The 22,709-nt window shown below is 42.9% G+C and overlaps 1 protein-coding gene across 1 annotated transcript in view; it reads right to left on the reverse strand.

Annotated features, from left to right (window-relative positions):
- Nucleotides 1-3,657: 3,657 nt before the first annotated feature.
- The window catches only part of AGA (aspartylglucosaminidase), a 220,945-nt gene continuing 201,893 nt past the window's right edge, over nt 3,658-22,709 (reverse strand). The window contains exons 8-9 of the mRNA XM_069244707.1: nt 17,118-17,251; nt 3,658-4,359 (exon numbers count right to left, since the gene is read on the reverse strand). Coding sequence (XP_069100808.1) covers nt 4,259-4,359; nt 17,118-17,251 — 235 coding nt within the window. The 3' untranslated portion in view covers nt 3,658-4,258. The remainder of the gene's footprint in view (nt 4,360-17,117; nt 17,252-22,709) is intronic.

The raw sequence follows: 22,709 nt of genomic DNA on the forward strand, positions 1-22,709 counted from the left end.
GCACCCTCCAGCACGCCGTGGGACATCTTCTGTGCAAAGGAGAAGTTCCTGGCATCTTCTGTTGTTGCATAATCTTTGGCTTCTTCCACCTGGAGGCAGCCCTTTTGCACCTTCATCCGGGGTTTAGTGGGCTCCTGCCCCCCCTGGACACTTGCGTGACTCTTGGACTTGGTCTCCTTCCTTTACAGGTCCTCAGGTCCAGGAATACGTCCTCAGTGCTTTACAGTCAGGAGATTCTGCAAAGGCAACGACTATCACGACTATAGTGTGTTTCTGGGGAAGCACTGTAACTTTACTCCTACTTTTCAGGGTCTTGGGGTGGGGTATCTTGGACACCCTTAGTGTTTTCTTACACTCCCAGCGACCCTCCGCACACTACGCTAGGCCTGGGGTCCATTCGTGGTTCACATTCCACTTTTGGAGTATATGGTTTGTGTTGCCCCTAGGCTTATTGCATCCTATTTTTCTGTTTACTTACCTGATTTTGGTTTGTGTGTATATTTTGTGTATTTTACCTACCTCCTAAGGCAGTATATCCTCTGAGATACTTTTGGCATATTGTCACTAAAATAAAGTACCTTTATTTTTTAGTAACTCTGAGTATTGTGTTTCTTATGATATAGTGCTATATAAGTGGTATAGGAGCTTTGCATGTCTCCTAGTTCAGCCTAAGCTGCTATAACACTACTAATCTACTAATAAGGGATAATTGGACCTGGCACAAGGTGTAAGTACCATCAGGTACCCACTATAAGTCAGGCCAGCTTCCTACAGTAACTGCGTCTCAGATAATAAAGCATGTACTGTAATAACTAGGACGATGAAACACAATAGGATTAAGATTATGAAAGGAGAGTAAAACACAAAAATAACGCTACCATATTGTCACTAGAATTTATAAGGACAGTCCTACCTAAGCTATGTTAGAGCACAGCATGTTAAGCTCTAACTCTCTAATTCTGCCCTTCAGGCTCCCCTTGGGAAGACATCATCCCTCATACCGGAGCAAAAGGCCTGTAGTCTACATAAGCAGCTGCAGGGAAGCAATCAGCATACAGCTGTGGACATCTGGCTGGAATCTCCCTCCAACGTACATGGGTCAAAGTAGTCTTTTTTATAATAAAACAGTTGATGTTCCAAGAAAGGATCCCCATGTAAGAGTGCATATGTTTCTGTGAACATTGGAGACAAAGCTTATCACTTTTGCCGGCAACCTATCTTACTGTAGCCTTGAAAAATGCACTGAGCGAAACAAATGCCCATCTCAAGATCCTTCTCCCCATGGGTACAGTCCAGCCCAAAATGCAAGGCCAGGTCCTCCTCATTACAGCTTGCTTTGTGGAATTCAAGACAGGAGCACAGCTTTCCAGAGCCATGCAGGGGTCCTTTCTCAGTTTCATCAAAAAGACATAACAGAATAATATCAAGTCGGAATTCATTCTTGAGAGGAGGGATAAGTAATCCTAGTGAGGTTGAAAATGTCCGTTAGGAAAATGTCCAAGGGATCTATGAGCTTGAATGCTAGGGCCACTGTATTAGACACATAATAACATGATATGTATATTGTTGTGGCATGAATCTGCTTTTGTCTTGGTGAACAAGACCCGATCATTGTTAAAAGGCTGTTCGCAAGTGCCTTAGCTAGTACCTTCACTTTTGTGTTACTACATACTGGCACTGAAGGAGTCACAATAGTTTGGTTTAAAACCAGTGATGAGTGCTTCTCACATGTACCTCTGGGAAACTCCCCTTCATACGATGCAGTAGGCACTGCATGCAAGGTCTTGGTGCAGGAGAAGCATTTAAAGAATTCATCTGAAATACTATTAGGCATTGAGATTTTTCTGTTTGACAGATGACCAACAGCTTCCAGCAAGCAGTGAGCTTGGCTATAGGTATTAAGTCCATAAAAATAGCATGTTTCTATGAACATGTGGGCGTATTTAGACCATATAATATTTGGTAGGAAATGGCAGAATCATGAGGTGGTGCTATCAGCTCTGTTACAAGACTCCGCTATGCGTTCAGCATCACCCTTCCCAACAAAAGTCTTCCTCTTTCCAGCTCAGCCAATGCAAGTTTCCCTGTTTCATTAACATGTAAATCCTACTCAGGGAGGCAATCCAATTGCCTCTAGCTTCATCAAAGAGGCTCTGTTGATACAGAGCTTCTATTTCAGTAGTTGCAAGAAGATGCAAGAATGTCACCAATGCAGGTGGTGAGGCATACACAGGCATAAGTGTTACGCAGACATGGTACCTGATCACTATATATCTTTCTATTTAGTCCAGCTACCTGTGGGACACATGAAAAAGGAATTGACAAGTAAGCAGCACTGCTCCTCTTTTGGAACCATAGCAGAAACTTGCAGGATAAATGGAGTTTAATCCATATCTATATATGAGCCTACAGTTTTTCGGAGCACCTTTCTCCTAGATCAGTAGAACCCCCAGGCCTTAGTGGCATTTAATACTGTAAATTTGTAGGGTCAGTCTCCTATAGTGTGTCAGCCATTCTCCTTATTATAACATTTAGGAAAAACAATGTACTGAAAGTGCTGCTTGTCATATGTGATTTAAACAAAGCTTGCGCAAGCCTAAATGTAGAAATGCGTCCTCTCCACCCCATACTTTTTTTTTGTTTAACAAAGCTTCTGACAGAGACATCTAACGGAGGATTCCTCACTTTTTGAATATTCCCCTGGGGTTAGACTGGATCCAGAAAATTTTGAGCAGTACCGCTACATGCCGGTAGGTCATGCTGTTCAGCTCGACACCAACACCGTTCTGCTCTAGAAATGAAGTGTGGAACTCATGTAGTTGCTAACTCTCTGAGATAGTTTTTCTACCTAGAAGTCTGCTGGGTTTTGTTTGCAGTTTACAACATAGTCACAGCCCTTGTGGAGGGGTCCCGCCTAACAGGTGTGTCAAACTGTTTACTGGACCTCTCAGCAAGGCAGGTGGTTAGTCACTTTTGTGTAGTTACTCCTGTATTTTTCAAAAAGGTTCATCCATATGGGAAAGGAGGAGGTATTAACTCATCAACAATTGTCCGATTCTCATCCAGCTCTCCTCTTGCAGTTGAATGCCACTTGATTAGGTATCAGACAGCACAAGCTCTTTAAGCACCGCTACTCCATCAGCGTTCTGACTACTCGACATCTTCAGCTGATTGTCGCAAAACATCTGAATGGGTACAGCACGAGCAGTCAGCTCCTAGCATGGGGATATTCCTTCCCAAAGATCCCTATTTTCTGATGCTTGTGTACAGCTGGTCAGCCAGAGAGAAACACCATATCTTGACACTTTTCCATCAATAGGATTCTGCCTGGCTGCAGGTCTGTCACCTTTCATCATTCGGTAAGGACCCTTGCTCACTTATCACATGGCCCAAACATCAACAGGGTGCCTCTAGTGCAATGGAAAGGCTGCATTAAGTCTGAGGACACCATTCTAGCAGAGCACATCAGCGCTGACGAAAAAACAGGGACCCTATGTCATCATGGTCGTACATAATGGGCAGGATTTAGAAGGATGTTACTGTGTATCTGCCATCGTGCTGATTCATCCACGAGCCTCACAAAATTCCAATCTTGTCTTGTGTATATATAATTCTGTACAATTCATATTTCCAATAAAACGAGAAGGAAATGCCTCGTGTCTTTATCAGTTTTAATAATGTTTGTAGATCCGTGGATACTGGATCATTCATCATCAAAAGGAACTATTTTTCTGAAGAACGTGAAATTTAATAGCACAACTTGTGAAATTACTAATTAAGCAGTAATGTTAATTGTATAGAGTAACAATTTACTCACTACAGACCTACAATTAAACTATTACAAATTCCCTGAGTGTAGGTGACTAAAATACTATTAAGTTGTTGTGCTTGAAATCCCTGCACAACACGGAACTAAACCCAGCCAAAAGCATTTACACGGTATTTGCTGCCTTTGTGGGGAATGTCAGCCATGTTCAAGTTGGAATGTCTTGCTTTGATTCACTCCAACATAAGCCTTAAACCATTTACAAACAAACAATTTCTGTATGGAATGTACGAGCAAATGGACTACAACTGATTAAACTCACAGTGATTTCACTAGCAGGACATTGTAATATATTAAAAATTACAGCATTAACAGAAAAAGTGGTATTCTAAGAAATACAGAGATACACAATTAGCGAACTTTAATGTGCTGTCACAAAAAAGCTAGATTTGCAGTTGCCAAGACCCTGAAAATTGGTATAATTTTTTTTAATTAAATGCAGTCCACCACTTTCTCTATTGCTTGATGTAGGGAAGATGTGTAAACCATAAAATGAAATTGTTTGAATCCTGGAGCTTTACCGCAGGCAGCACCTGAAATAACGAAAATAAGAAAAAAGTTTGGTCAACAACTTGTCTGAGAAGACTCCTACGTATTTTTTCAAAAGACTCAATTTTTAACCCCACTATATCATTGAATCGTTTTATTCTGCCATATTTTTCGGAAACTGGGATAATACAGTATTTTACGCTGAAGCAGAAATTCAATGTCTCCTTGATCATATAGCATTTACATTATTTGTACACTAAAGACATTCAAAGTGCAACTAAAAGCTGCGCAATTTAAATTAGTAAAAGTGGAACCTGTTACTGGTTAGAGTAAGGAGTTCATCTAACTTTAATCAAACCCAGAACTCCTAAGTTAAAGACCAAAGGATAAAGATGAATTATACCCTAATAAACCGCACAGATTCGAAAATTATACTCTTCAAAGAGCATTTTGTCTGCTCTCAAATTGTCTTGAAGCTGTGCAGCAGCAGTCAATTCTAGGTTAGTGTGCGCACTTTCATAACATTGATAATTTTGCCCGTGTCATAAAATAAAAAGAGGACTTATACTGTCAAGCTCACACTTTTACACTAATTAATAGTTTTTAATGTTGAAATATCTGAACGCATCATTTTTAAAACTAAACGCTTACTGCCAGAAGAATCTTAGCTACTAATTTATTTAAAAAATAGTAATAAACATATAGTACAAATGTTTTAGGACACATAAGGGTGCATTCTATCGTAGCAGAGCATACACAGAATGTTGCAGGAGAGCTTAACACACATGCAGCACTTTTTTGACACCCTAAACATCCATCTACAACTCCCCTCCACCTCAGTCCACCACCGTGGTCAGCACTGCATTGAATGAATTTACATGACTAGCCCCAAAGAAACGGTAAAAAGTTAGATATAACTGTTAACGTTATATAATTAACACTTGTAACTGCACATGTAACATCTGTTGTATCAATAATGTCATGTTGTCAGACTCCTTCCGAACTTGAATCTCAAGGAAGCAAAGGCGAGCAGTCACGGGATTCTCAGGGATGCAATGCGGGGGTGCTCGAACTGAGAGCTCAACAACCCACTCGTAGACACTATGAATTTTATGTCAAGCTCAGAAATTGTATTTGTAAGAAAGAAAATAGTGTAATCACACAGTTGTATGTAACACTACACACTCAAGTAATGAATACACTTAATTAGGGTCTCCTGGTACTACTATCTCCTGTGGATGCTACACCCACCCCAATTCCACAACGCCTCATCCCAGGGCTCTCCCCAGCTACTGGGTCCCCTTGCTTCAAGGGCCATCAGAAGTAGTGTAAATTCGGCTCAGATGCATTCTTAATCAACCATCCCAGAGAAAGATGTATGGACAAGCTTCATCTAGGAGCGTCCTCACCTTTCACATCAGTCAGCAGTCCCACCCCTCAAATAGCAGTGCTCAGGGAGAATAGCCTGCAGCTCCCTGCTAACCAAAGGGTCTCAGACTAAAGGACCGTTGTCTTTTCTCCCATCATTTCAGTGTCCGTACAATTTCTGAATCGCCTCCCTTCAGCTGCTGGAATACACTTCCATTGTTTTGGAACACAGTCCTCAACCTCCATCTTGTGTTAGACAAGCCAGGGGTATCTAAAACTGGCAAAGAGATATTCGCCATTATGAAGGGATTCTCACCATTTTCCTTCAAACACACTACCATGCTACTGCTCCTAAAAAAAAAAAAAAAACTTCAGCAGAACCCCTGACCTTGAAAAACGACAGACTCATGTCCCTCCTCTACTGAACTGAGGTCCTGGAGCCTCTCATCAATGCCAAACTGGCCAATTCACACGAACAAGCACCTTGATGGCCTCCATAGTCTGGTTTATTCAAGCGCAACACTAGCTAGGCACATAACCACTCTTAATACGCAGTTGAGATGTCAGCGCAAGGCTATAGCAGCAGAACTTTACACAAGTGGACTAGCAGGTCCAAACTCAAGTGACCCACAAAAATATGTCTGGTCACACCACTGATTCAGTGAACTACAAAATGCTGCTGCCACCACTCTACATTCTAAACCCACCACAACAGGGAGAGGACTCCAAAGTCAACAATATGGGCATGAGCGGTGCCCCATTCCTGATCACAGGACAGAACCAAGACCCCTCAGTCAGTAATAAGCCTAGGCATATGTGCACAAATATAGAACAGCGTGACACAAGGGCCAAAATAAATAGTCAGCATACCAGATAGTCATTCAGATGTCCACTCAGTGTAGGGGCACATGTCTGTGTACCAAGCAGGGTACAAGCTCGTTTCAACATGTGATCCTCATCTAAGTCTCTTTAAAGTACTTATTATAACACCCTTCTAAATACGTATGTACCAGTCACCCATCGGGTGCAAAACATTATAGGCCAATACTTGCAAAATAAACTGTCACAATGAATGTTGCCAACTTCAAAGGAGAGCAAGTAAGTCACCAATACTGGAATGGGAGGGTAAAAGTTCCCAACTTGAAATACCAACTGTTTCAACCACACACCTTTCCCTTTGTTCCACCAGGTTCTCTGTGTTTTTTGGCTTAGTTGTTTGGGGGCATAATCTAAGAAAAAACATGCAGTTCAAATCTAGTGCTTTCTGAAGACACCTTTTGTGTAAACTAATTTCCACATCCAACTCTACTCCACCCACAGTGTTGGGTGGAGACGCTGCACCCATGGGCAGAGCCTACTTTTTACTTTCCTCTGAGTAAATTATATCCAGTGACCACAGAAATCGGGGAATTCTTTAACTTAAAAAACAAAACGGTTAATGGTTATGAACATTATCTGAACTGTCATTACAATAATCATTATAAAATGAGAACGAGCCTGGAAGGAGGAATGATTTCAATAATCTTTGGTGTTCATGTAGTTACTGTTACTTGTGCTGCATCGCTAAAAATGTTTTGTTTAAAAAGTTACTGGAAGATGTCAACTGCCTACTGCAACAGGATCAGAAGACCTCAATGATTTTCTCCCTCTTGCACCTTCATCCTCACACCTGTCTAGCACGGTTTATTCACTACTGAATAGATTAGAAAAATTGTGACATTTATCCATCATCACATAGAATACACCACAGGATAGGTTTAAGGATGGGTGTGAGGGTGGTGCAAATGGGGTCAAGTCCTTTGGCAAAGTGGATAAAGCACTCAGTGTTAGCGGTTTTGATTTTGGTGACGGCTGGGCAGCAGATCAGTGCGATTTCTGAGGTGTCTTCTTGACGAAAAGAGCTTTCTGGGTGGAAAGGTCCAGCTAGATTAGCAAAATTATTGTAGATGGTGTTGATTTTGATTGTAAAGTAGTCTTAGAGTTGTGTGCTGAGTTCCTGTGATGGCAATGGAGCTGGCATGGTGAGATTCCTTTCGCCATTATGAAGTTCTCTTTGGTAGTGCTGGAGCTGTTTTAGATTAGTCTGTGAGGGTTTGTTGCTTCGAGGTGATCCGGATGTCATGGGAGAGGCACCACAGCTTGCAGTGATGCTTAGAGAGCCGGAGGATGAGAATGAGGAGGAAGGAAGAAGAATAATTATTATCAGGACTGGAGACTGGAGATCCAGATTTCCTCTGGGATTTTATGCCAACGGCATTGGCGGTCTAGGTGGGTAGGTTTTGGGCTGGGTGAGCCAGTTTGAAGTGCATGAGGGAGTGATCAATCCATGTGAACAGGGTGGGCGGTCCACCATGGTGCTGGGAAAGCTGGTGAGGAAGGGGTCAAGGAGGTACCAGGCTATGTGGCTTAGCTCATTGTCTGAGGTCTACGATGCAGAGTTCCTCCAGGAGGCTAGTGGAGTTAGGGGGGGTGGAGGTCTGTCAGATCCGAAGCTGAGGTCACCAAGTAAGATGCAGGAGCTGAATGTGAGGGCCAGATGTCTGCAAGCATGAAGCTGAAGTTGATCTGAGTCTGGGGGAAAAAAGGCAAGGAAGTGCATCTCTAAGGGTTGTGATGCTGATGTTGAAGGCTATGTGATCTAGCTGCTTGCTGATGTGAGCTGAGTTGATGGAGCAGTTGATTTTCTTGTGGAAGATGATTGCAAGTGTTTGGTGGAGGTCGAAGCTGGCGACTGCTATGACCTTGGCTGCTGCTGAAATGAGCTATGTTTCGGTGAGGAAGAGGAGGTCTGGAACGAGGTCATGCAAGAGGTCTCAAACCTGCTTGTCGAATGAGCACGAGTTGAGGAGAAGGCAGGTGAGGGTGCATTGTGGTTGCAGTTTGTGAGCTGTGGTGAGGAAGGTGGTGAAGTGAGAGGCAGGGGATAGGAGAAGCAGCAACTGGAGCAGGAGACCCACCTTCTGTTCGTGTGGCAGAGTCCTGGGCACAGTGGGGGTCAGGCATCCAGGGTTGAGGGCATGGAGGATTTCACCCAAGTAGCGTCTTCAGCTGCAGTGAACAAAAGGTTTTGGTGCTGGGCGTGGTTCAGGCAGGCTTGCTTTCATTGTATGCCCTAGGCGGGGCCACCATTAAAAAGGCTCCTTTAAAAGGGTGGGAGAAGCAGGCAGTGGGGGACTAGTAGCGCCAACTCCACTAGAGCAGAAAGGCAGATAGATGTAAGGGTGGCAAAGCAGAGCTGGACAGCAGGGAGAGAAGAGTGGGAAATGTGAGAAATGATCATAGGAAGAGACAAAAGTGGCCGGAAGAGAAACAGAGGGGCAAAAAGAGAGACTGTCGTACAAAAACAGAGATAGAAACAAGAGACAGAAGTGATGTTGCAAGTCCATAAGGGCTCAGAGTCTTGGTCAGTGGCAAAGACAGGGGAAGGATCAGGAATAACTTTGAAAGAGCTACTTATACTCACATCTGCCTGCATCCTACTGTGGTGCTTCCTAAGAAAGTTAAGCTGCAGGTTTGGAATCTGAACCATACCAGAAAACCTGTGAAGTTCTGCTGGCCTTACCTGCATTGACACTTCCACCCAGCACAAGGAGTCCAGAGATGCTGACCCAGGAAACCAAGAAACTCTCTGCCTCAGTAGAGGAAGAAGGACTGTCCACGATTAACCAGCAAATGCTGGTGAAGCGAGTAGTAACTGCTTGGTAATTATTCTCACATCCTCTGCCCATATTTGCGTATTTCACTTTTGATGGACCTCCTCACCTTTTACAGTCCTGATACTTAATGGCCACTGGCCAGCATGGTCCCATGTCCCCAGAGGCTCTCTGTTAATGACAGTCTGACTCTGAAGAAATCCAGCAAATGTATGGGCAGCTTGCTGGCTAAATTCAGATAATGTGTTATCACTGTGTGCATCCTTGACTGTGGTGGGCTCTCAAACCTAGTTTCCCAGGACAGTCAGAACGCTATCAGACCTCAGTATCTTGATGTATACTTTCACAGCAAAAACCTACTTATGCGGTTTTGCTAACACCTTTTTTTCACTATAACCAACTTTAATGTACTGTGAAAACCTGAAATAATCAAGCAAGCTTCCAAAGGAAAATACGAAAATCATTACACTAAGAACACAGGTACTAACAAGTTCATGCCTAGCAGAAGTTGCCGACAGGCTGCATGCATCACAATCTGACTTTACACATACGTTTCGTAGTGTATATACTTGTGTGTGTTTATTTAAGCACTAAAGCACTGTTCTTTTAACACAACAACCAGGCAGTCCATCTTTGTTGAAATTACACTAACAGTCATACTGCATCTATTCTATATCTTCATTCCAACACCTTTAAGTTGGACCTTCATTGTTCATACTATAAATCTCAAAGGACCAATGAGGTATTAGAGGCTAACTTTATTTCTCTAATTACATGCCCGGCATGCTGGTGTATTGAAAATGTAGGTAAATGGGTTTCTAGATGAGGCGGGGTGAAACCATACTCAAGCAGTGACCACAATTCCTGTCAGGATGAAGCACAAATAAATTCCAAATTAATCTGTGCATAACCCTCTAGTAATTTAGCACAAAGGTAGTCCGGCTTAACTTGGAGGCAATGTGTAAAGTATGCCTGCAGCACACAATCAGTAATAAAGTGAAAACACCACAGGAAACATTCTACACCAATTTATTTTAACAAATTGAGTAAAATGTAATAATTATTTGAGACCAAAATGACAAAAAATCTAATTAGGAGAACTGGAGATGTGCAATTTTAAAGATTTAGGAAAAACAGTGCACAAAGAAAAGTGCCATCTGTTCACACTGGTCACAAGTTCAAGCCAACTGTGATGGAGCATGGGATAGCTACAGGGACCAAGTTAGGGCCAGCTGAACAAAGTACCTTGCGTACAGTCTGCACAACATTGCTTTGGGTCATTTGGCGTTGGTTCAGAGACGCTGCGAGATCCACGATGAGAGTTTCTGCATCAGGTTGTGTCATACTGCGTCAGTTCCAGTGAAACTGTGCGGCAAGGCTTCACATAGTCATGTTGGTTTTGATGGGCTGACAGGTGAGTGCGAGGCTTGGGGAGGTTTTGCGCAGCTCAGTATCCGATTCCGTTGAGGCTAGCAGCTGAGCAGCGAGGTTCTGCAAGGCTCTACATTGCTTCCGATAAAGCTTGTAGCTGTGCGGAGAAGCTTTGCATTAGATTTAATGATGACCACAGCTGGGCTGGCAAGGCACCTCTAGTCCTACTTCCAAGGATCCAGGATTGTAGGAGCACCACTTGGGGGGTTATGACACAGCAGATAGAGTCCAGGTGCAGGTTTCAAGAGACTTGGAGTCTTTTCTGTCTCTGAGGCGCAGATCAGGAGACCAGACAACTAGCACTCAGTCAGAGTTCAAGATTCAGGTCCAGCCCTTCTCACCCAGACAGCGGGGCAGCAGAGTAGCAGTCCTTCTTGCATCAGAGCAGCACAGCAGTCCTTCTGAGTATTCCAGAGGGAGGTCCAGAAGTTTACTGAAGAATAGAGTATGCAATTCCAATATTCTTACCTGGTGCCAGCTTTGAAGTAGGAGAACCCAAAACTCAACATTCCTACTGGCTCTCAATTGGAAGTTATCACTTAATAAATGTAATAAGGTAACCCAATGTTATCCTAGTGGAGAGGTAGGCCTTTCAGTAGACATGTAAAACTTTAAAGTACGTATCCAAATCTTTAAATAACCTGTACCCTGCTCTGTGGGCTGTTTGGGGCCTACCCTAGAGGCAATTTATATGTACTGAAAAGGAAGGTGTAGGAATGGTAAAAGGTTTATTTTGACAGGCCGAAATGGCGGTTTAAAACTGCACATACAGGCTGCAATGGTAGGCCTAAGACATGTTTTAAAATGAAATGGCTATTTAAATGGGTGGCACAATGAGTGCTGCAGGCCCACTACAAGAGTGCTGCAGGTCCATTAGGAGCTTTCAATTTACAGGCCATAGGAGCATGTAGTACCACTTTACAAGGGATTTAGTATATTAAATGTGCAAATTGGCTGTAAGCCAATTTTACAGTGGTTATAGGAGAGAGAACAAGCACTTTAGCACTAGTGTGTATCACACCTATACAGAAAACTCTAATTATGGGTCATCTGGGCCCCATGGAGAATGAGCTAAGGAACCCCTGTAGTTACACTATAAGGAAGAAGAAAGGATTGCCAACCCTGCTAGTTAAAAGTTAAAAAATGACTATGTAGAAAGTATTACTTCCCACCACTACCCATCTACTACACCAAGGTGCATCCTTCGCCGTCCACCTACTGATACGGGCTCCTTCCTCCCAATGATCATGTGAGTCACTGTGAGTCCATCTCAAATATTAAGTTATTACATCTGTGTTTGGTTTTGTTTGACTTAAGGTAACCACCATCATCTTAAGTGGTGTCTGTGTGATTAAGCCCCCAGGGGTGCTTTCTACTACCTTGTAAGTGCTGAATTATATTCAGCTGTGTCAGGCTGGGAACCTGCGCGGTATATCTGTTTTCAAAGTGCGAGTGGGCATGTGCATTTACAGACCTGCACTGGTGCATGGGTAGAAACATTACAGGGCTATCTGCGTTTTTTTAGAGTACCACGTGCTGCCTTAATTAAAACGTTTGCTGAACAGGAGCAGCCTGCTGAAGTGCACTTCATTCTCCTCCGGTGCGCCTACCCAAACTACAAGTAAGAGTGTAATTGGGTGGACACATCATGATAGGGCGTGGCAAGCCCTCTCTGATCGGCGCCGCTGTGGCTTCAACTCCAGGGTTCTGGGAGTGGTAGTCCCCGATCCCGCGTTCAGAAAGACATGTATCTGCATGTGGATTTTTAAAAATGTTTTTTCTTTATACCGCAACAATATAAATGCTTATGAAGTGAATTTAGACCCAGGAATGTGGTTATTGTAGTTTAAGACTTGTTTCTCTGGTATCGTACTGCTGTATACTGTATTGATAAGGTAATAATTGTAAAGGTTTCCAGGTAAGCCAGCCTAAAGTGTTTGGTCATTACGTACTCAAATTCCACGTCACTCTCAGTAGAAAACTCATAACTTTGAAACCTGAGTGACATGGTTGCGGGGTGTGCCAAAATTCTCACACGTCCATTATTGGCCCTAACTGATTGGATACAAAATGATCCACCTTTTGTAGCGCGCAGATGGTGTAGTCAGTTATTGAGTGTGCTTGACTCTCTTTCTGCCTTATTTTCGCTATGGCTTTTTTTTTTTAAGGTGGGGGGAGGGTTAGTTCTTAGACTCCTACCCCATTATATTTAAACCAAATTTAGGGGAAGTGAATGAACTCCATCTTATGAGTTGTTTGTGTAAACAAGTTGTTAGACTAGTATAGTCAGGTGATAGTATTTATAATTGGAGCCATGGTATTTCGGCATTGAGGCCCACCTCCCATGTTCTTAGATGGTACACCCATCTTTGTCCCCTGATGTATAACTTCTTTGATATATCGGGGACACTTGTCACCATTGTTTTTCAGGACCACTGAACTAAGTTCTCTATCAGTATGGCTGTTCTCCAAATAGTGGTTGGTGGTGTTCCTTTTGCACCTAATAGTGCTACGGTGTTCATTGAGCCACACCTTTATCTTTCTGGTGGTCATTCCCACATACAACAGATTGCATTGACAAGTGATTAGATATACCACGTTTTCTCTGTTACAATTAGTGAGTGCCTTCAGTATCCATGGACTCCCTGTTGTGATATTTACTTCCTTCATTTGTGTGGTAAAAGCACATACCACACAGTTCCCACATAGGAAATGTGCCGCTGGGCTTAATTACACAGAGAGTATTTTTATGGTGGAGTCATGGACTTCTGAACCTTGGTATGTACTAGCATATCACGTATCCTAGTGTTGCGTTTGTGAGCAAAAAGTAGGGCAGGGCACTGTTTGGTTCCGCTGTTCAATAACCTCCAGTGTTTCCAGACAATATGTTGTACCCTATTAGAGATAGGGGTATGTATGTGTTGTTACACACGCAATTCTGTCAGTGTCCGGTCTAGGATTTGTTTCCAGTACGGCCTCTCAGTTGTTGTTTCTAGCCCTTTTATGGTATCTCTCTAGGAAAAATACAAAAGGAGGTTAATGTCAGATAAGCGTAATGGTGCCCTAGTACATCGAGTTCAAAAGTTACCCAAAAGGATATAAAAATGTGAATATCAAATAAAATAAAACAGTGCTTAGCAAAGAGAGATAAAGATAAGAAATTTTAAGAAAAATTAGCAACCATACCGTTAAAGATAAGGCAAACATTTGTGATTTCAATAATAAACTCGATGTACTAGGGCACCATTACGTTTATCTGACATTAACCTCCTTTTGTATTTTTCCTTTAAACTAGAATGACACTAGTTGAATGACCCCTGGTTACCGTTTTGGCCTTATTAACTCTTGCTGCTTTCACAGACTTCTTTTTTCCGTAATATCACAGATCTTGACAAATCATAGACTTTGTAGCACGTTTGGTATCTGATCTCTTCATGTTCTTTTCGTCTTAATTCTGTTGTAAAAGTCTAGCCTTGAACCCCACCCCATTCACTCACTAACTCTCTTCACGTCTGGTTTCAGTAATCTTTCCGACTCTGGACAATCACATCAGAAATCTTTCCGCACGGGATCCTTCGTTTGGCTCACCATTTGGTGGTGTCTGATGGTGTTCATTCTCTTTTCATTATATCAGACCAACCTTATTAGAGACATTGATCTTTTCTTTCTTTTTCAGCCTTGAGAAAGCCCCAGCGCATATAGCCAGAGGGGGCGAAACATGTGTCGGCTGATCTTTGCTTTGTCTCTGTCATCGCTTTGGACAATACTTTTGCTTTGAACAAAAACATTTGTTAAATAATATGGAATCAACACGTTTAGTCTGTACAACAATGAAATAAAAAATTTAAAAAATTTGATAACGTCAAGAACCGTTTTGAGTGGGACTTTACCTATTTTTTGTACCATATACTCTTTCTAGAGGATTTGGGTCCTTGTCCTCTGGTCAAGACCCCATTACCATGAACAAGGCATTTTTTACAGGAGAATAGTGACTTTGGACCCTCTCCAGTTTTTGGAGCTTTGGTTTTTCACCATTCCAAACTGGGAACTGGTAAGTTTGGGGTTGGGCTTGACTGCAACCCTAACAAGCTATACTTCTTGAAAATAACTGAAATGATGATACAACCATTCAAGAATCTTGGTGAACTGCTTCATCCAGTAGAACGTAAGCGCATGGTGGGAGGGTGAAAACAGACAGCCTCCTAGACCTTTTAGAAGGGACACATGAAGCCTACAGGCAAGTTAAATGTCAGGGTTGAAGCTGGATATATACCTTTCTTTGACCACAGGCAATGTTACAGCTCTACCCAGATGCTACAGTTAGCTATATCTTGATTTCTCCTGCACAGCTAGGGTATAGTGGCCTTGTGGCTCCTAGCTATCGTTGTTCATCAAGACATGCAACACAAATCATACAGTCAGCTGGGTCTTGTATAGGTCTTCTAGTGGATCACGTAGGTTTCTCCAAGCAGGTGTAGAACAGCATCTTGTGCCTGCAGAGACATTTGCTGTATCTCCATGGCAGCAAGGTGACCGTAGAGGCTTAGCCCCAATCTAGCTGGAGAATGTCAATCACCCAGAAGTTCCACCTCAGGTTGAGTTATCTTCTGTTTCTTTACTGACAAGCAAGCATTCTTAGTAGGGGTGGAGAAACTCACGGAGTTACATACAAACGGAGATTCCACAGAGTTCAGCGAGCAGGCAGAAACCGGTACGTTATGCTGTCCACAATGATTTTTTAGCTCTGGGAGCTTCTTCTGTGATGAGAAATCAGTGTGAACAACACCACATATCGTGCAAGAGGGCACTGTTGCTTGAATTGGTTTTACTGCTGCTCAAATAGATTTACTACAGCTTTTCCAATGCAAACAATCGCAACCGCATGACTGCCCATGTTGGGAAAATCTCATTGGGAGCCCTCCTAACATCTAAAAATCATGCTAAGGAACAAAAATTCTTGCTTGCTAACTTACTGTTGGTGAGCCAAGTGAGGAAAAACTTCACCATGTGGTAGAGTACAGAATTTGGTCGGAACCCCCACGTTACATGAGTGGCTAAACCTCTGCGAACTTTGCCTGCAGAGCAGAATTTTTCATCTACCCCCAATTCTTTGTGTCTCATCAATGACAACAAATGTATCCAGTGTAAGCAGAGGGGTACAGTTATTGCATCCCCTCTGGGTGCCAAGGAGGGAAGCAATAGCCATTAAGAGGTCTGCAACGTTCAAAATGTAAAGCCATTCTCAAATCGTGCAGCAGAAGTTGTTGCTGATCCTATGTCCCAAGCTTCTGAGCCACGGGCCAAGTCTGGTAATTTCTGATCTGGGTGTGATGGGTATTGGGCTCAGAAATGCACACCATCTGTTCTCTTGCAGTCTGCCACCACTCCCGGTTTCCACAAGAAATTGCTCCCGCACAGCAAATAGTTTGGCGGAAATCTAACTCTGGGCAAGGGAAATGTACCCTGAACAAAGGAATGGGCTGGAGCCCCCTTACCACCTATTATATACTCTAGTGTCAGGAAGGACAGAAAAGATAAATGGACAGTTTGGTATGGCTGAAATGGGCAGAGCATGTAACTAACATCCTCTGCGGATTCCACGTGTCCAAACATGCCATCATTGAAGAACTCACCTGTGGATCACACAGTCCGCATTTATAGCCTCCATAAAAATCCAAGAAATTAGGCAGTTCATTAATCGAGAAAAGCCAGTAGGCATAACTATTTTTTTTTAAACAGACAATATTTTAAGTTTAGGCAATAAATATTAAAACCTACTGTACCTCAAAGATAAATCAATGTATTAAGACTAGTAAGAGAATGTTGGTAAACTGCAGATAAAACATTCCTTAGACCTAGTGAGTCTGTTAAGGAGCAAGGAAAGGAGCGTTGTTGAGAACAGTTAGCAGATGAAATAGTGAAGTCTCATTTCATTTGTTAGATTCCCATTCAGTTCATAAGCATCCTAAAACAGAACCAAGCAGTTGACTACATTGCATTTAAAACTTTGTGTATTTTGCACAAGAGCATGCAAGTAGGTGGTAAGTGTGGAGCAATTTCAAATCTCTGTTGTTCATGTGGTGGTGTGAGAAGATGCAAGGTGACATTGCCATGTGTTACCCAGCATCCTTATTCCAGGAGAAACCACAGTGCTGTGAAACAATGTCCTATAGCTGTCAACATGATGGTGCAGCACCTCAGATTTGAAAAAGACTTCTCAGGGTAAATACACGACTTACCTTTTGAGCCTTCTAAAGTGCTAACAATAAAGTACCGAATGGAGTGCATATGAAATACTAGACATTGTTTGTACAGGAAACTATGCATTCAAATGTAAACTGAAAACATACCGTAGCTCCCTGTGGCATTGGCACAGATGACTGCCCCAAAGAATTCTGGGACATGCTTCTGGATCCTTGAAATAACTTTCTGACAAGCAGTGGTGGGATCTGTTCCGTATCTCATATATTCTACTGCTTGGTAACTAATTTAAGGAAAGAAGACAGATTACTACAAGGTAAATGTGTTAGTGTGAGCTTATTGTCGTTCTGTCAGCAAAAAAATAACACTTAATCTACATCTTCAGATGTAAACCTTCAGAATTCCTTAGAATCAACAACTGTATAATAGCGTATCCATTGACTGTTGGGGAAGAGTCACTGAAAATCTTTACTTGCTTCAGGGGTGCTGTGTATTCTCAGCAATGGCAGAGTTTTTTTCGAATCATCATGCAATTAAAAGTCTGTGCGTTCACAGATTTTGTAACATTTCTTTTCGGTGTCACCTTGACATACCTCAAATGCCTTCAATATCCTGACTTTGAAAGGACTGAATGGAGAGCAGGTCTGCCGGAATATAAACCTCTGAGCTGTAGTGCCCTGCTTCTCAGACTACCTAAAGAGGTAATGGCATGTTAGGGTCATGAGGGATCCCTAGGTGCTGGCTGAACTAGATGACGAGTGCCGAGTAGTTAACTACAGCTGCTCATAACAGGGAATATATGTGTATACTCAACTTATAATAAACCCTCTTATAGTCAAGGTCACACTACTTGTATGCATTTTGCTTCACTGACTTACTTTACAACGTAACCTTCAGGTTGTACAGAGCCCTCGTCGGTTGTTTAAAGTATTACATTGTCAAGCAGTCTCCCATACACCTCCCAGCATATTTTCAGCACTCTTCAGTGATTGCCAACAATTTCGTGATTGGAAAAGGCATAGTTCCAGTTCCATAGGTGTACAAACAATACGAAGACCTACTTTTAAATTCAGAGAGGGAAGCCCACGGTTGTTAAGTAGCTATTTTCGTGAGATCACTCAATGGATGACGAACATTTGGCTTGGAATTAAAAATACGAAACACGACTATGTATTTTAAACGGCTGGTTACAACATAATGTTTGTGACTTCCGCTTATGTGCCCTCATTGTATTTTATATATATTTTCATGTATCTGAGTGCATATTTTTCATTTGAGTGTGTTGCATTTAGTACTGATGGCACACGTACAACGTATAACATTTTTTTTATCACAGTTTAATAGTGCACCAATTATTCAAATATATGTATTCATGTTATTTATGTTATTTATAATGTGAGACATAATTTAGTGTAGACGCCACAGAAGAAATAATATGAGATTTTCGTAATTATACAACATCCACCATAATACCTGTCCTTTTAAAAAGATACGTAAAAAGGTTTTGAGGGGAAGAGCAATCATGTGGTTAAGTCCACCAGATTCCCTGTCTCTAGTTGATGAGTTGGCTCTATGCCTGTTATTGCAAGAGAAACTGTTCCTCATTTTGCAGAGTCCAAAAAAATGCATCAGTTATACCGTCAGTCATTGAGTCCACACTTGGAAGGACTAGCATTTCACCATTTGGTTGTCCTCAGTCTTTGGGTACCCGTGGGAACATTGTTTGTGATCTTGTGCGTTCTTTATTGAACAAAGGACACCTCTTGTATCTAGACCTTTTTTATACTGAAATTCCACTATTCAGGGATTTTTTTTTCCATATCCATATCTGTTTGTGGTACAACTGGGAGCAACTGAAAAGGGGTTCCAGCACAGCTGGCCATTAGGAAACTCGCAAAAAGGCAGTACTGTACTTTGTAATAATAAATTGCTGGACATCAAGTTTCAAGTTCGCATGCTAGTGTATCTTTAAACCATCATGGCTGACGAGAAAACATTGCCAGTCTCTATGTACAGGCCAGATGCAGAAATTCATAGGCCTAATTGCATTCAAGGCTGTAACAAGCACACAGCTGGGGCTGACAAGCAAGATGTTGCACGTAAGACCTTCATCAGGTATAAGACATTTTTGTGCTCCTGATTCAAATGGCAAACTAGCAACACATGTTGAGTATTCCAATTCAGCTTCAGGATGCAAAGTAGGCTTTCCTGACGTAGAGAACACATTCATCAGCAACCTTCTTTTGTTTGAAGTTGGTGTGGTGCACACTAAGATTTAGTATATTTCAAGGTTGGTTATCAGTCACTTTTATAAACTTCTTCCAACGGAGAGATATATCAATCTTACAAGCGGTGTCAAGCGTGTGCAAGAAAGGGAATCAGGTGAGAGGACAGGTACTACTGTCATCAGTGTCCTCAATTGCTGCCCTGTACTAACCCCAAAGATTTACCTAGTATCACAGAAAAGAGAAATTTAGATAAACTCCTTGAGGAAGGACCTCATTGTTCTGGATTTGTAAAGTTTTTTTTCTAAGTTTCCTTAAAAGAAGCATTTGGTATGTGAATTCGTTTTGGGTATTTACGTTTGATTCAAATGTGTGGATGCAATATATATATGAATGTGAAAAACTATTTTGATGTTGTTAAAGTGACAGGGCTGGAGGGTAGGCTGAAGAGAGTGAATTACTTTGGTGACTGGCACTGTGGTTTGTGGAAGTGGGATTTTGCAGCTAGATGGAAACTTTCTTTTCGTTGGTGGTGTACGTCTGTTGCATAAGGTAGCAGTAACAGCATTGCTAGGAGAGTGACAGACTGTTTTCTCTAGATATCTGGTGAAGTGGATCTGTGGAGGGTGTTACTGTGTAATGCAGGTGAGTGCAGAGTGAATGGACAGAAATGTGCTAGTTGCTATGAAGTGGCATTACTGCTTACAGGGAAGTGATACATGGATAGGCTAGGCCACATAGCAGGTTACCATTATCAGAAGAGGTGTGAGAATGCTGGATGGCTGAATTATTTTTGTGTCACAGAAATGTGAGCAAGCCTTGTCATTGTAACTAAAATTTGACATTTGCATGGAAATGAAAACATAGTGGGATCCATGCAAGTCACAACACCCTGGACTATCATTGTAAATTTATTGATCAGTTAATTAAAACCATTACAAAATACAAGTAATAAATCTCATGTGATGCAAATTCATTTTAAAACAAATTGAGTGCTGTCACATATTTTGCACATCTTGCCAGCGCCTAGGGAGCGGACTGTGAAAAGCAAAGGTTGGATACCTCCATACAGGACCGTGCTCCCTGAGCCAACACCAGTGGTATTATTAGCTGTCTTCTTTCAGCTGCTAAACTGGACAGCAGCACAGCAGGGGTAGCCAGGTTTCTCGGGGTCAGAACAGAGCCTACAAGCACTTTTTTGCCTGTGTACAGACCAAGAAGGATTGAAGTCCTTAATTGGGAGGACTAATGTTCGCCTGTATAGAATTTGGTGACGAATGCCTGCATTTATTGCTGCTAGGAGGTATGGTTGAGGGGCTCCAACCAGATAAGAATCATTTAGCGCAGGTACATTTGTGGGTGATTTAGTTAACGATAAATCGGACTCTCAGGAGAGTTCCTTTGCTCTTTTGTTAATTAATGTTTTACAGGCAGAGTAAGTCAATGAGTCCAATAGCTGGATGGAATGCCCATTTCAAAAGTCTTCTGAGCCTTACTTAATTGCGTGTGCCACGGATTGCCAGGGGTCTCGAATATCGTTCTCTAGTGTTATTTAACGTAAGCGAGTTGGCCTTTCTGTGACTGATGTAATATTTAAGAATGCTGCTTGGAAGTCTATCTGTTGTGTCTTTTGGCTCATTTCCAATTAGAATCTAGTGCGGCGTGTATACTTTGGTTGTTGTAGAATTTTTAAATATGCCCTGCAGTGGGCATGTTCTATAGTGGATTCCAAGGACCCCAGAAATGCCAGGTAGCCATATTGCAGAGCAGGTAGTAATGTCGCCTTTGTTACTCTCAATATTGGTGCATTCGAGGCCACAGTGAACTTAAAGTGCTTGTGGCCAACCATAAATCGCAAGTAATGTCTGTGGCAAGGCAGGATGGGGATATGAAATTAAGCATACTGCAAGTCCAATCCTACCATCCAGTTTCCTGGGTCATGGGCAGATAGAAACTGAGCCAACGTGAGCATCTTTAACTTCTTCTTGAGGAAGATATTGAGGAATCGAAGGTCTAAGATAGGGTGGAGGCCCTTGTCCTTTTTGGGGACGAGAAAGTAGAGGGAATAGCAACTACAACCTACTTCTGGCACAAGAACCCTCTCTATGGCTCCCTTGGCCAAGAGAGCCGTAACTTCCTCATGGAACAGGGACAAGTGATCATCCATCATCTGATAATAGGATGGTGGCTTGGGTAGAGGGGGTTGTCTCGAAGGGAAGGGAGTAGCCCCTTCGGACTATCTGCAAAACCCACCTGTCTGACATGATGGATTGCCAGCAAAGCAGGTGATGGCGAATCCAGCAGCCAACTGGCCTAAGGTGAGGAAGAGTCAGTTTAGGAAGGTTTAGAGGCTGCTACAGAGGGAGGGGAGGGGGCGTTGGTCTGTCCAGACCACTGGCCACCTGATCCACGGGGTTGGTGGATCCCGTGCCCCTTGCCATGCAGAGGCTGGGCAGCATGTGCGGAACAGAAGCTGGCCAGGAATGGACACGGTTGGAGGCCCCTTCCATAGCCACGAAAGAGGTGAAAGGCAGACCAGGGAAGACGGGGCCACCATGAGATACAAGGACCTAGCTGCAACCCGAGAATCCTTGAAGTGCTCAAGCCCAGAGTCTGCCTTGTTTCGAAGTGATGAGTGTCATCAAAGAGAATGTCCCTTAAATAAGCTTAGACGACCCCTGAAAAGCCAGATGTCCTCAGCCAGCTACGGCGCCTTGGGCCATTGTCAATCAAACCACTCTGCTTAGCGAGTGGGTCATGTCCACTTCGCAACGGATTATGAACTTTGTTACATCTCTCCGATCGGCAACAGCCTGAGTGAGTATAGCCTAGGTCACCTCCGGGACCTGTGGCGGCACTTGCGCATCTGTATCCCACAGTATGTGGGATTAATGACCGAAAAGGAAAGCAGTGTTTACAGACCTCAATGCAAGGCTGGAGGAAGAAAACACCTTCTTCCCAGGTGAAACCTGGGTCCCCCTTGTGAGGGTCGGCAGGCAATTGTCCTGTTCACAGGAGCCTCTGTGCTGGGTTTAGACCAGGTACCCAGTAGGATGTCCATAAGGGCCTCAATAAATGAGAGAAGGGGTTCTGAGGTGGACACTCCCTCCTCTGTAGCCACAGTAGGGGAGAAAACAAGCCAGTGCCAAGGACAAAGCTGCCAGCACTGAACCCAAAGGAGCCCCTTCCAAGGCAGGGCCCAAAGGCGCTACAGCTGTGTCAGGATGCCCAAAAATGACGAGTATGGGCTTGTAAAACTCTCTGAGTTGGGCAGGGAATGCTCTGGCTCCCGGAAACTCGGGGAGGAATGGAGTCTGCTTAGGTATATGCCGAACGAGGCCTACACCGTAGACGATCCTTTGTCTCGTCGGCCGATGGACGAGAAGAAGTCGAAAGAAGCTTCGACTTCTTATGCCTCAACTTACCCGACTGGCCTGAAGACTTTGAGTGGGACAACAACTATGGAGGAAACCGTGACTGATCCCAGGACCTTCCTCTCAACCAAAATCTTGACTT

The sequence above is a fragment of the Pleurodeles waltl genome, chromosome 1_2, assembly GCF_031143425.1.
Source record: "Pleurodeles waltl isolate 20211129_DDA chromosome 1_2, aPleWal1.hap1.20221129, whole genome shotgun sequence".
Classification (NCBI taxonomy): Eukaryota; Metazoa; Chordata; class Amphibia; order Caudata; family Salamandridae; genus Pleurodeles; species Pleurodeles waltl.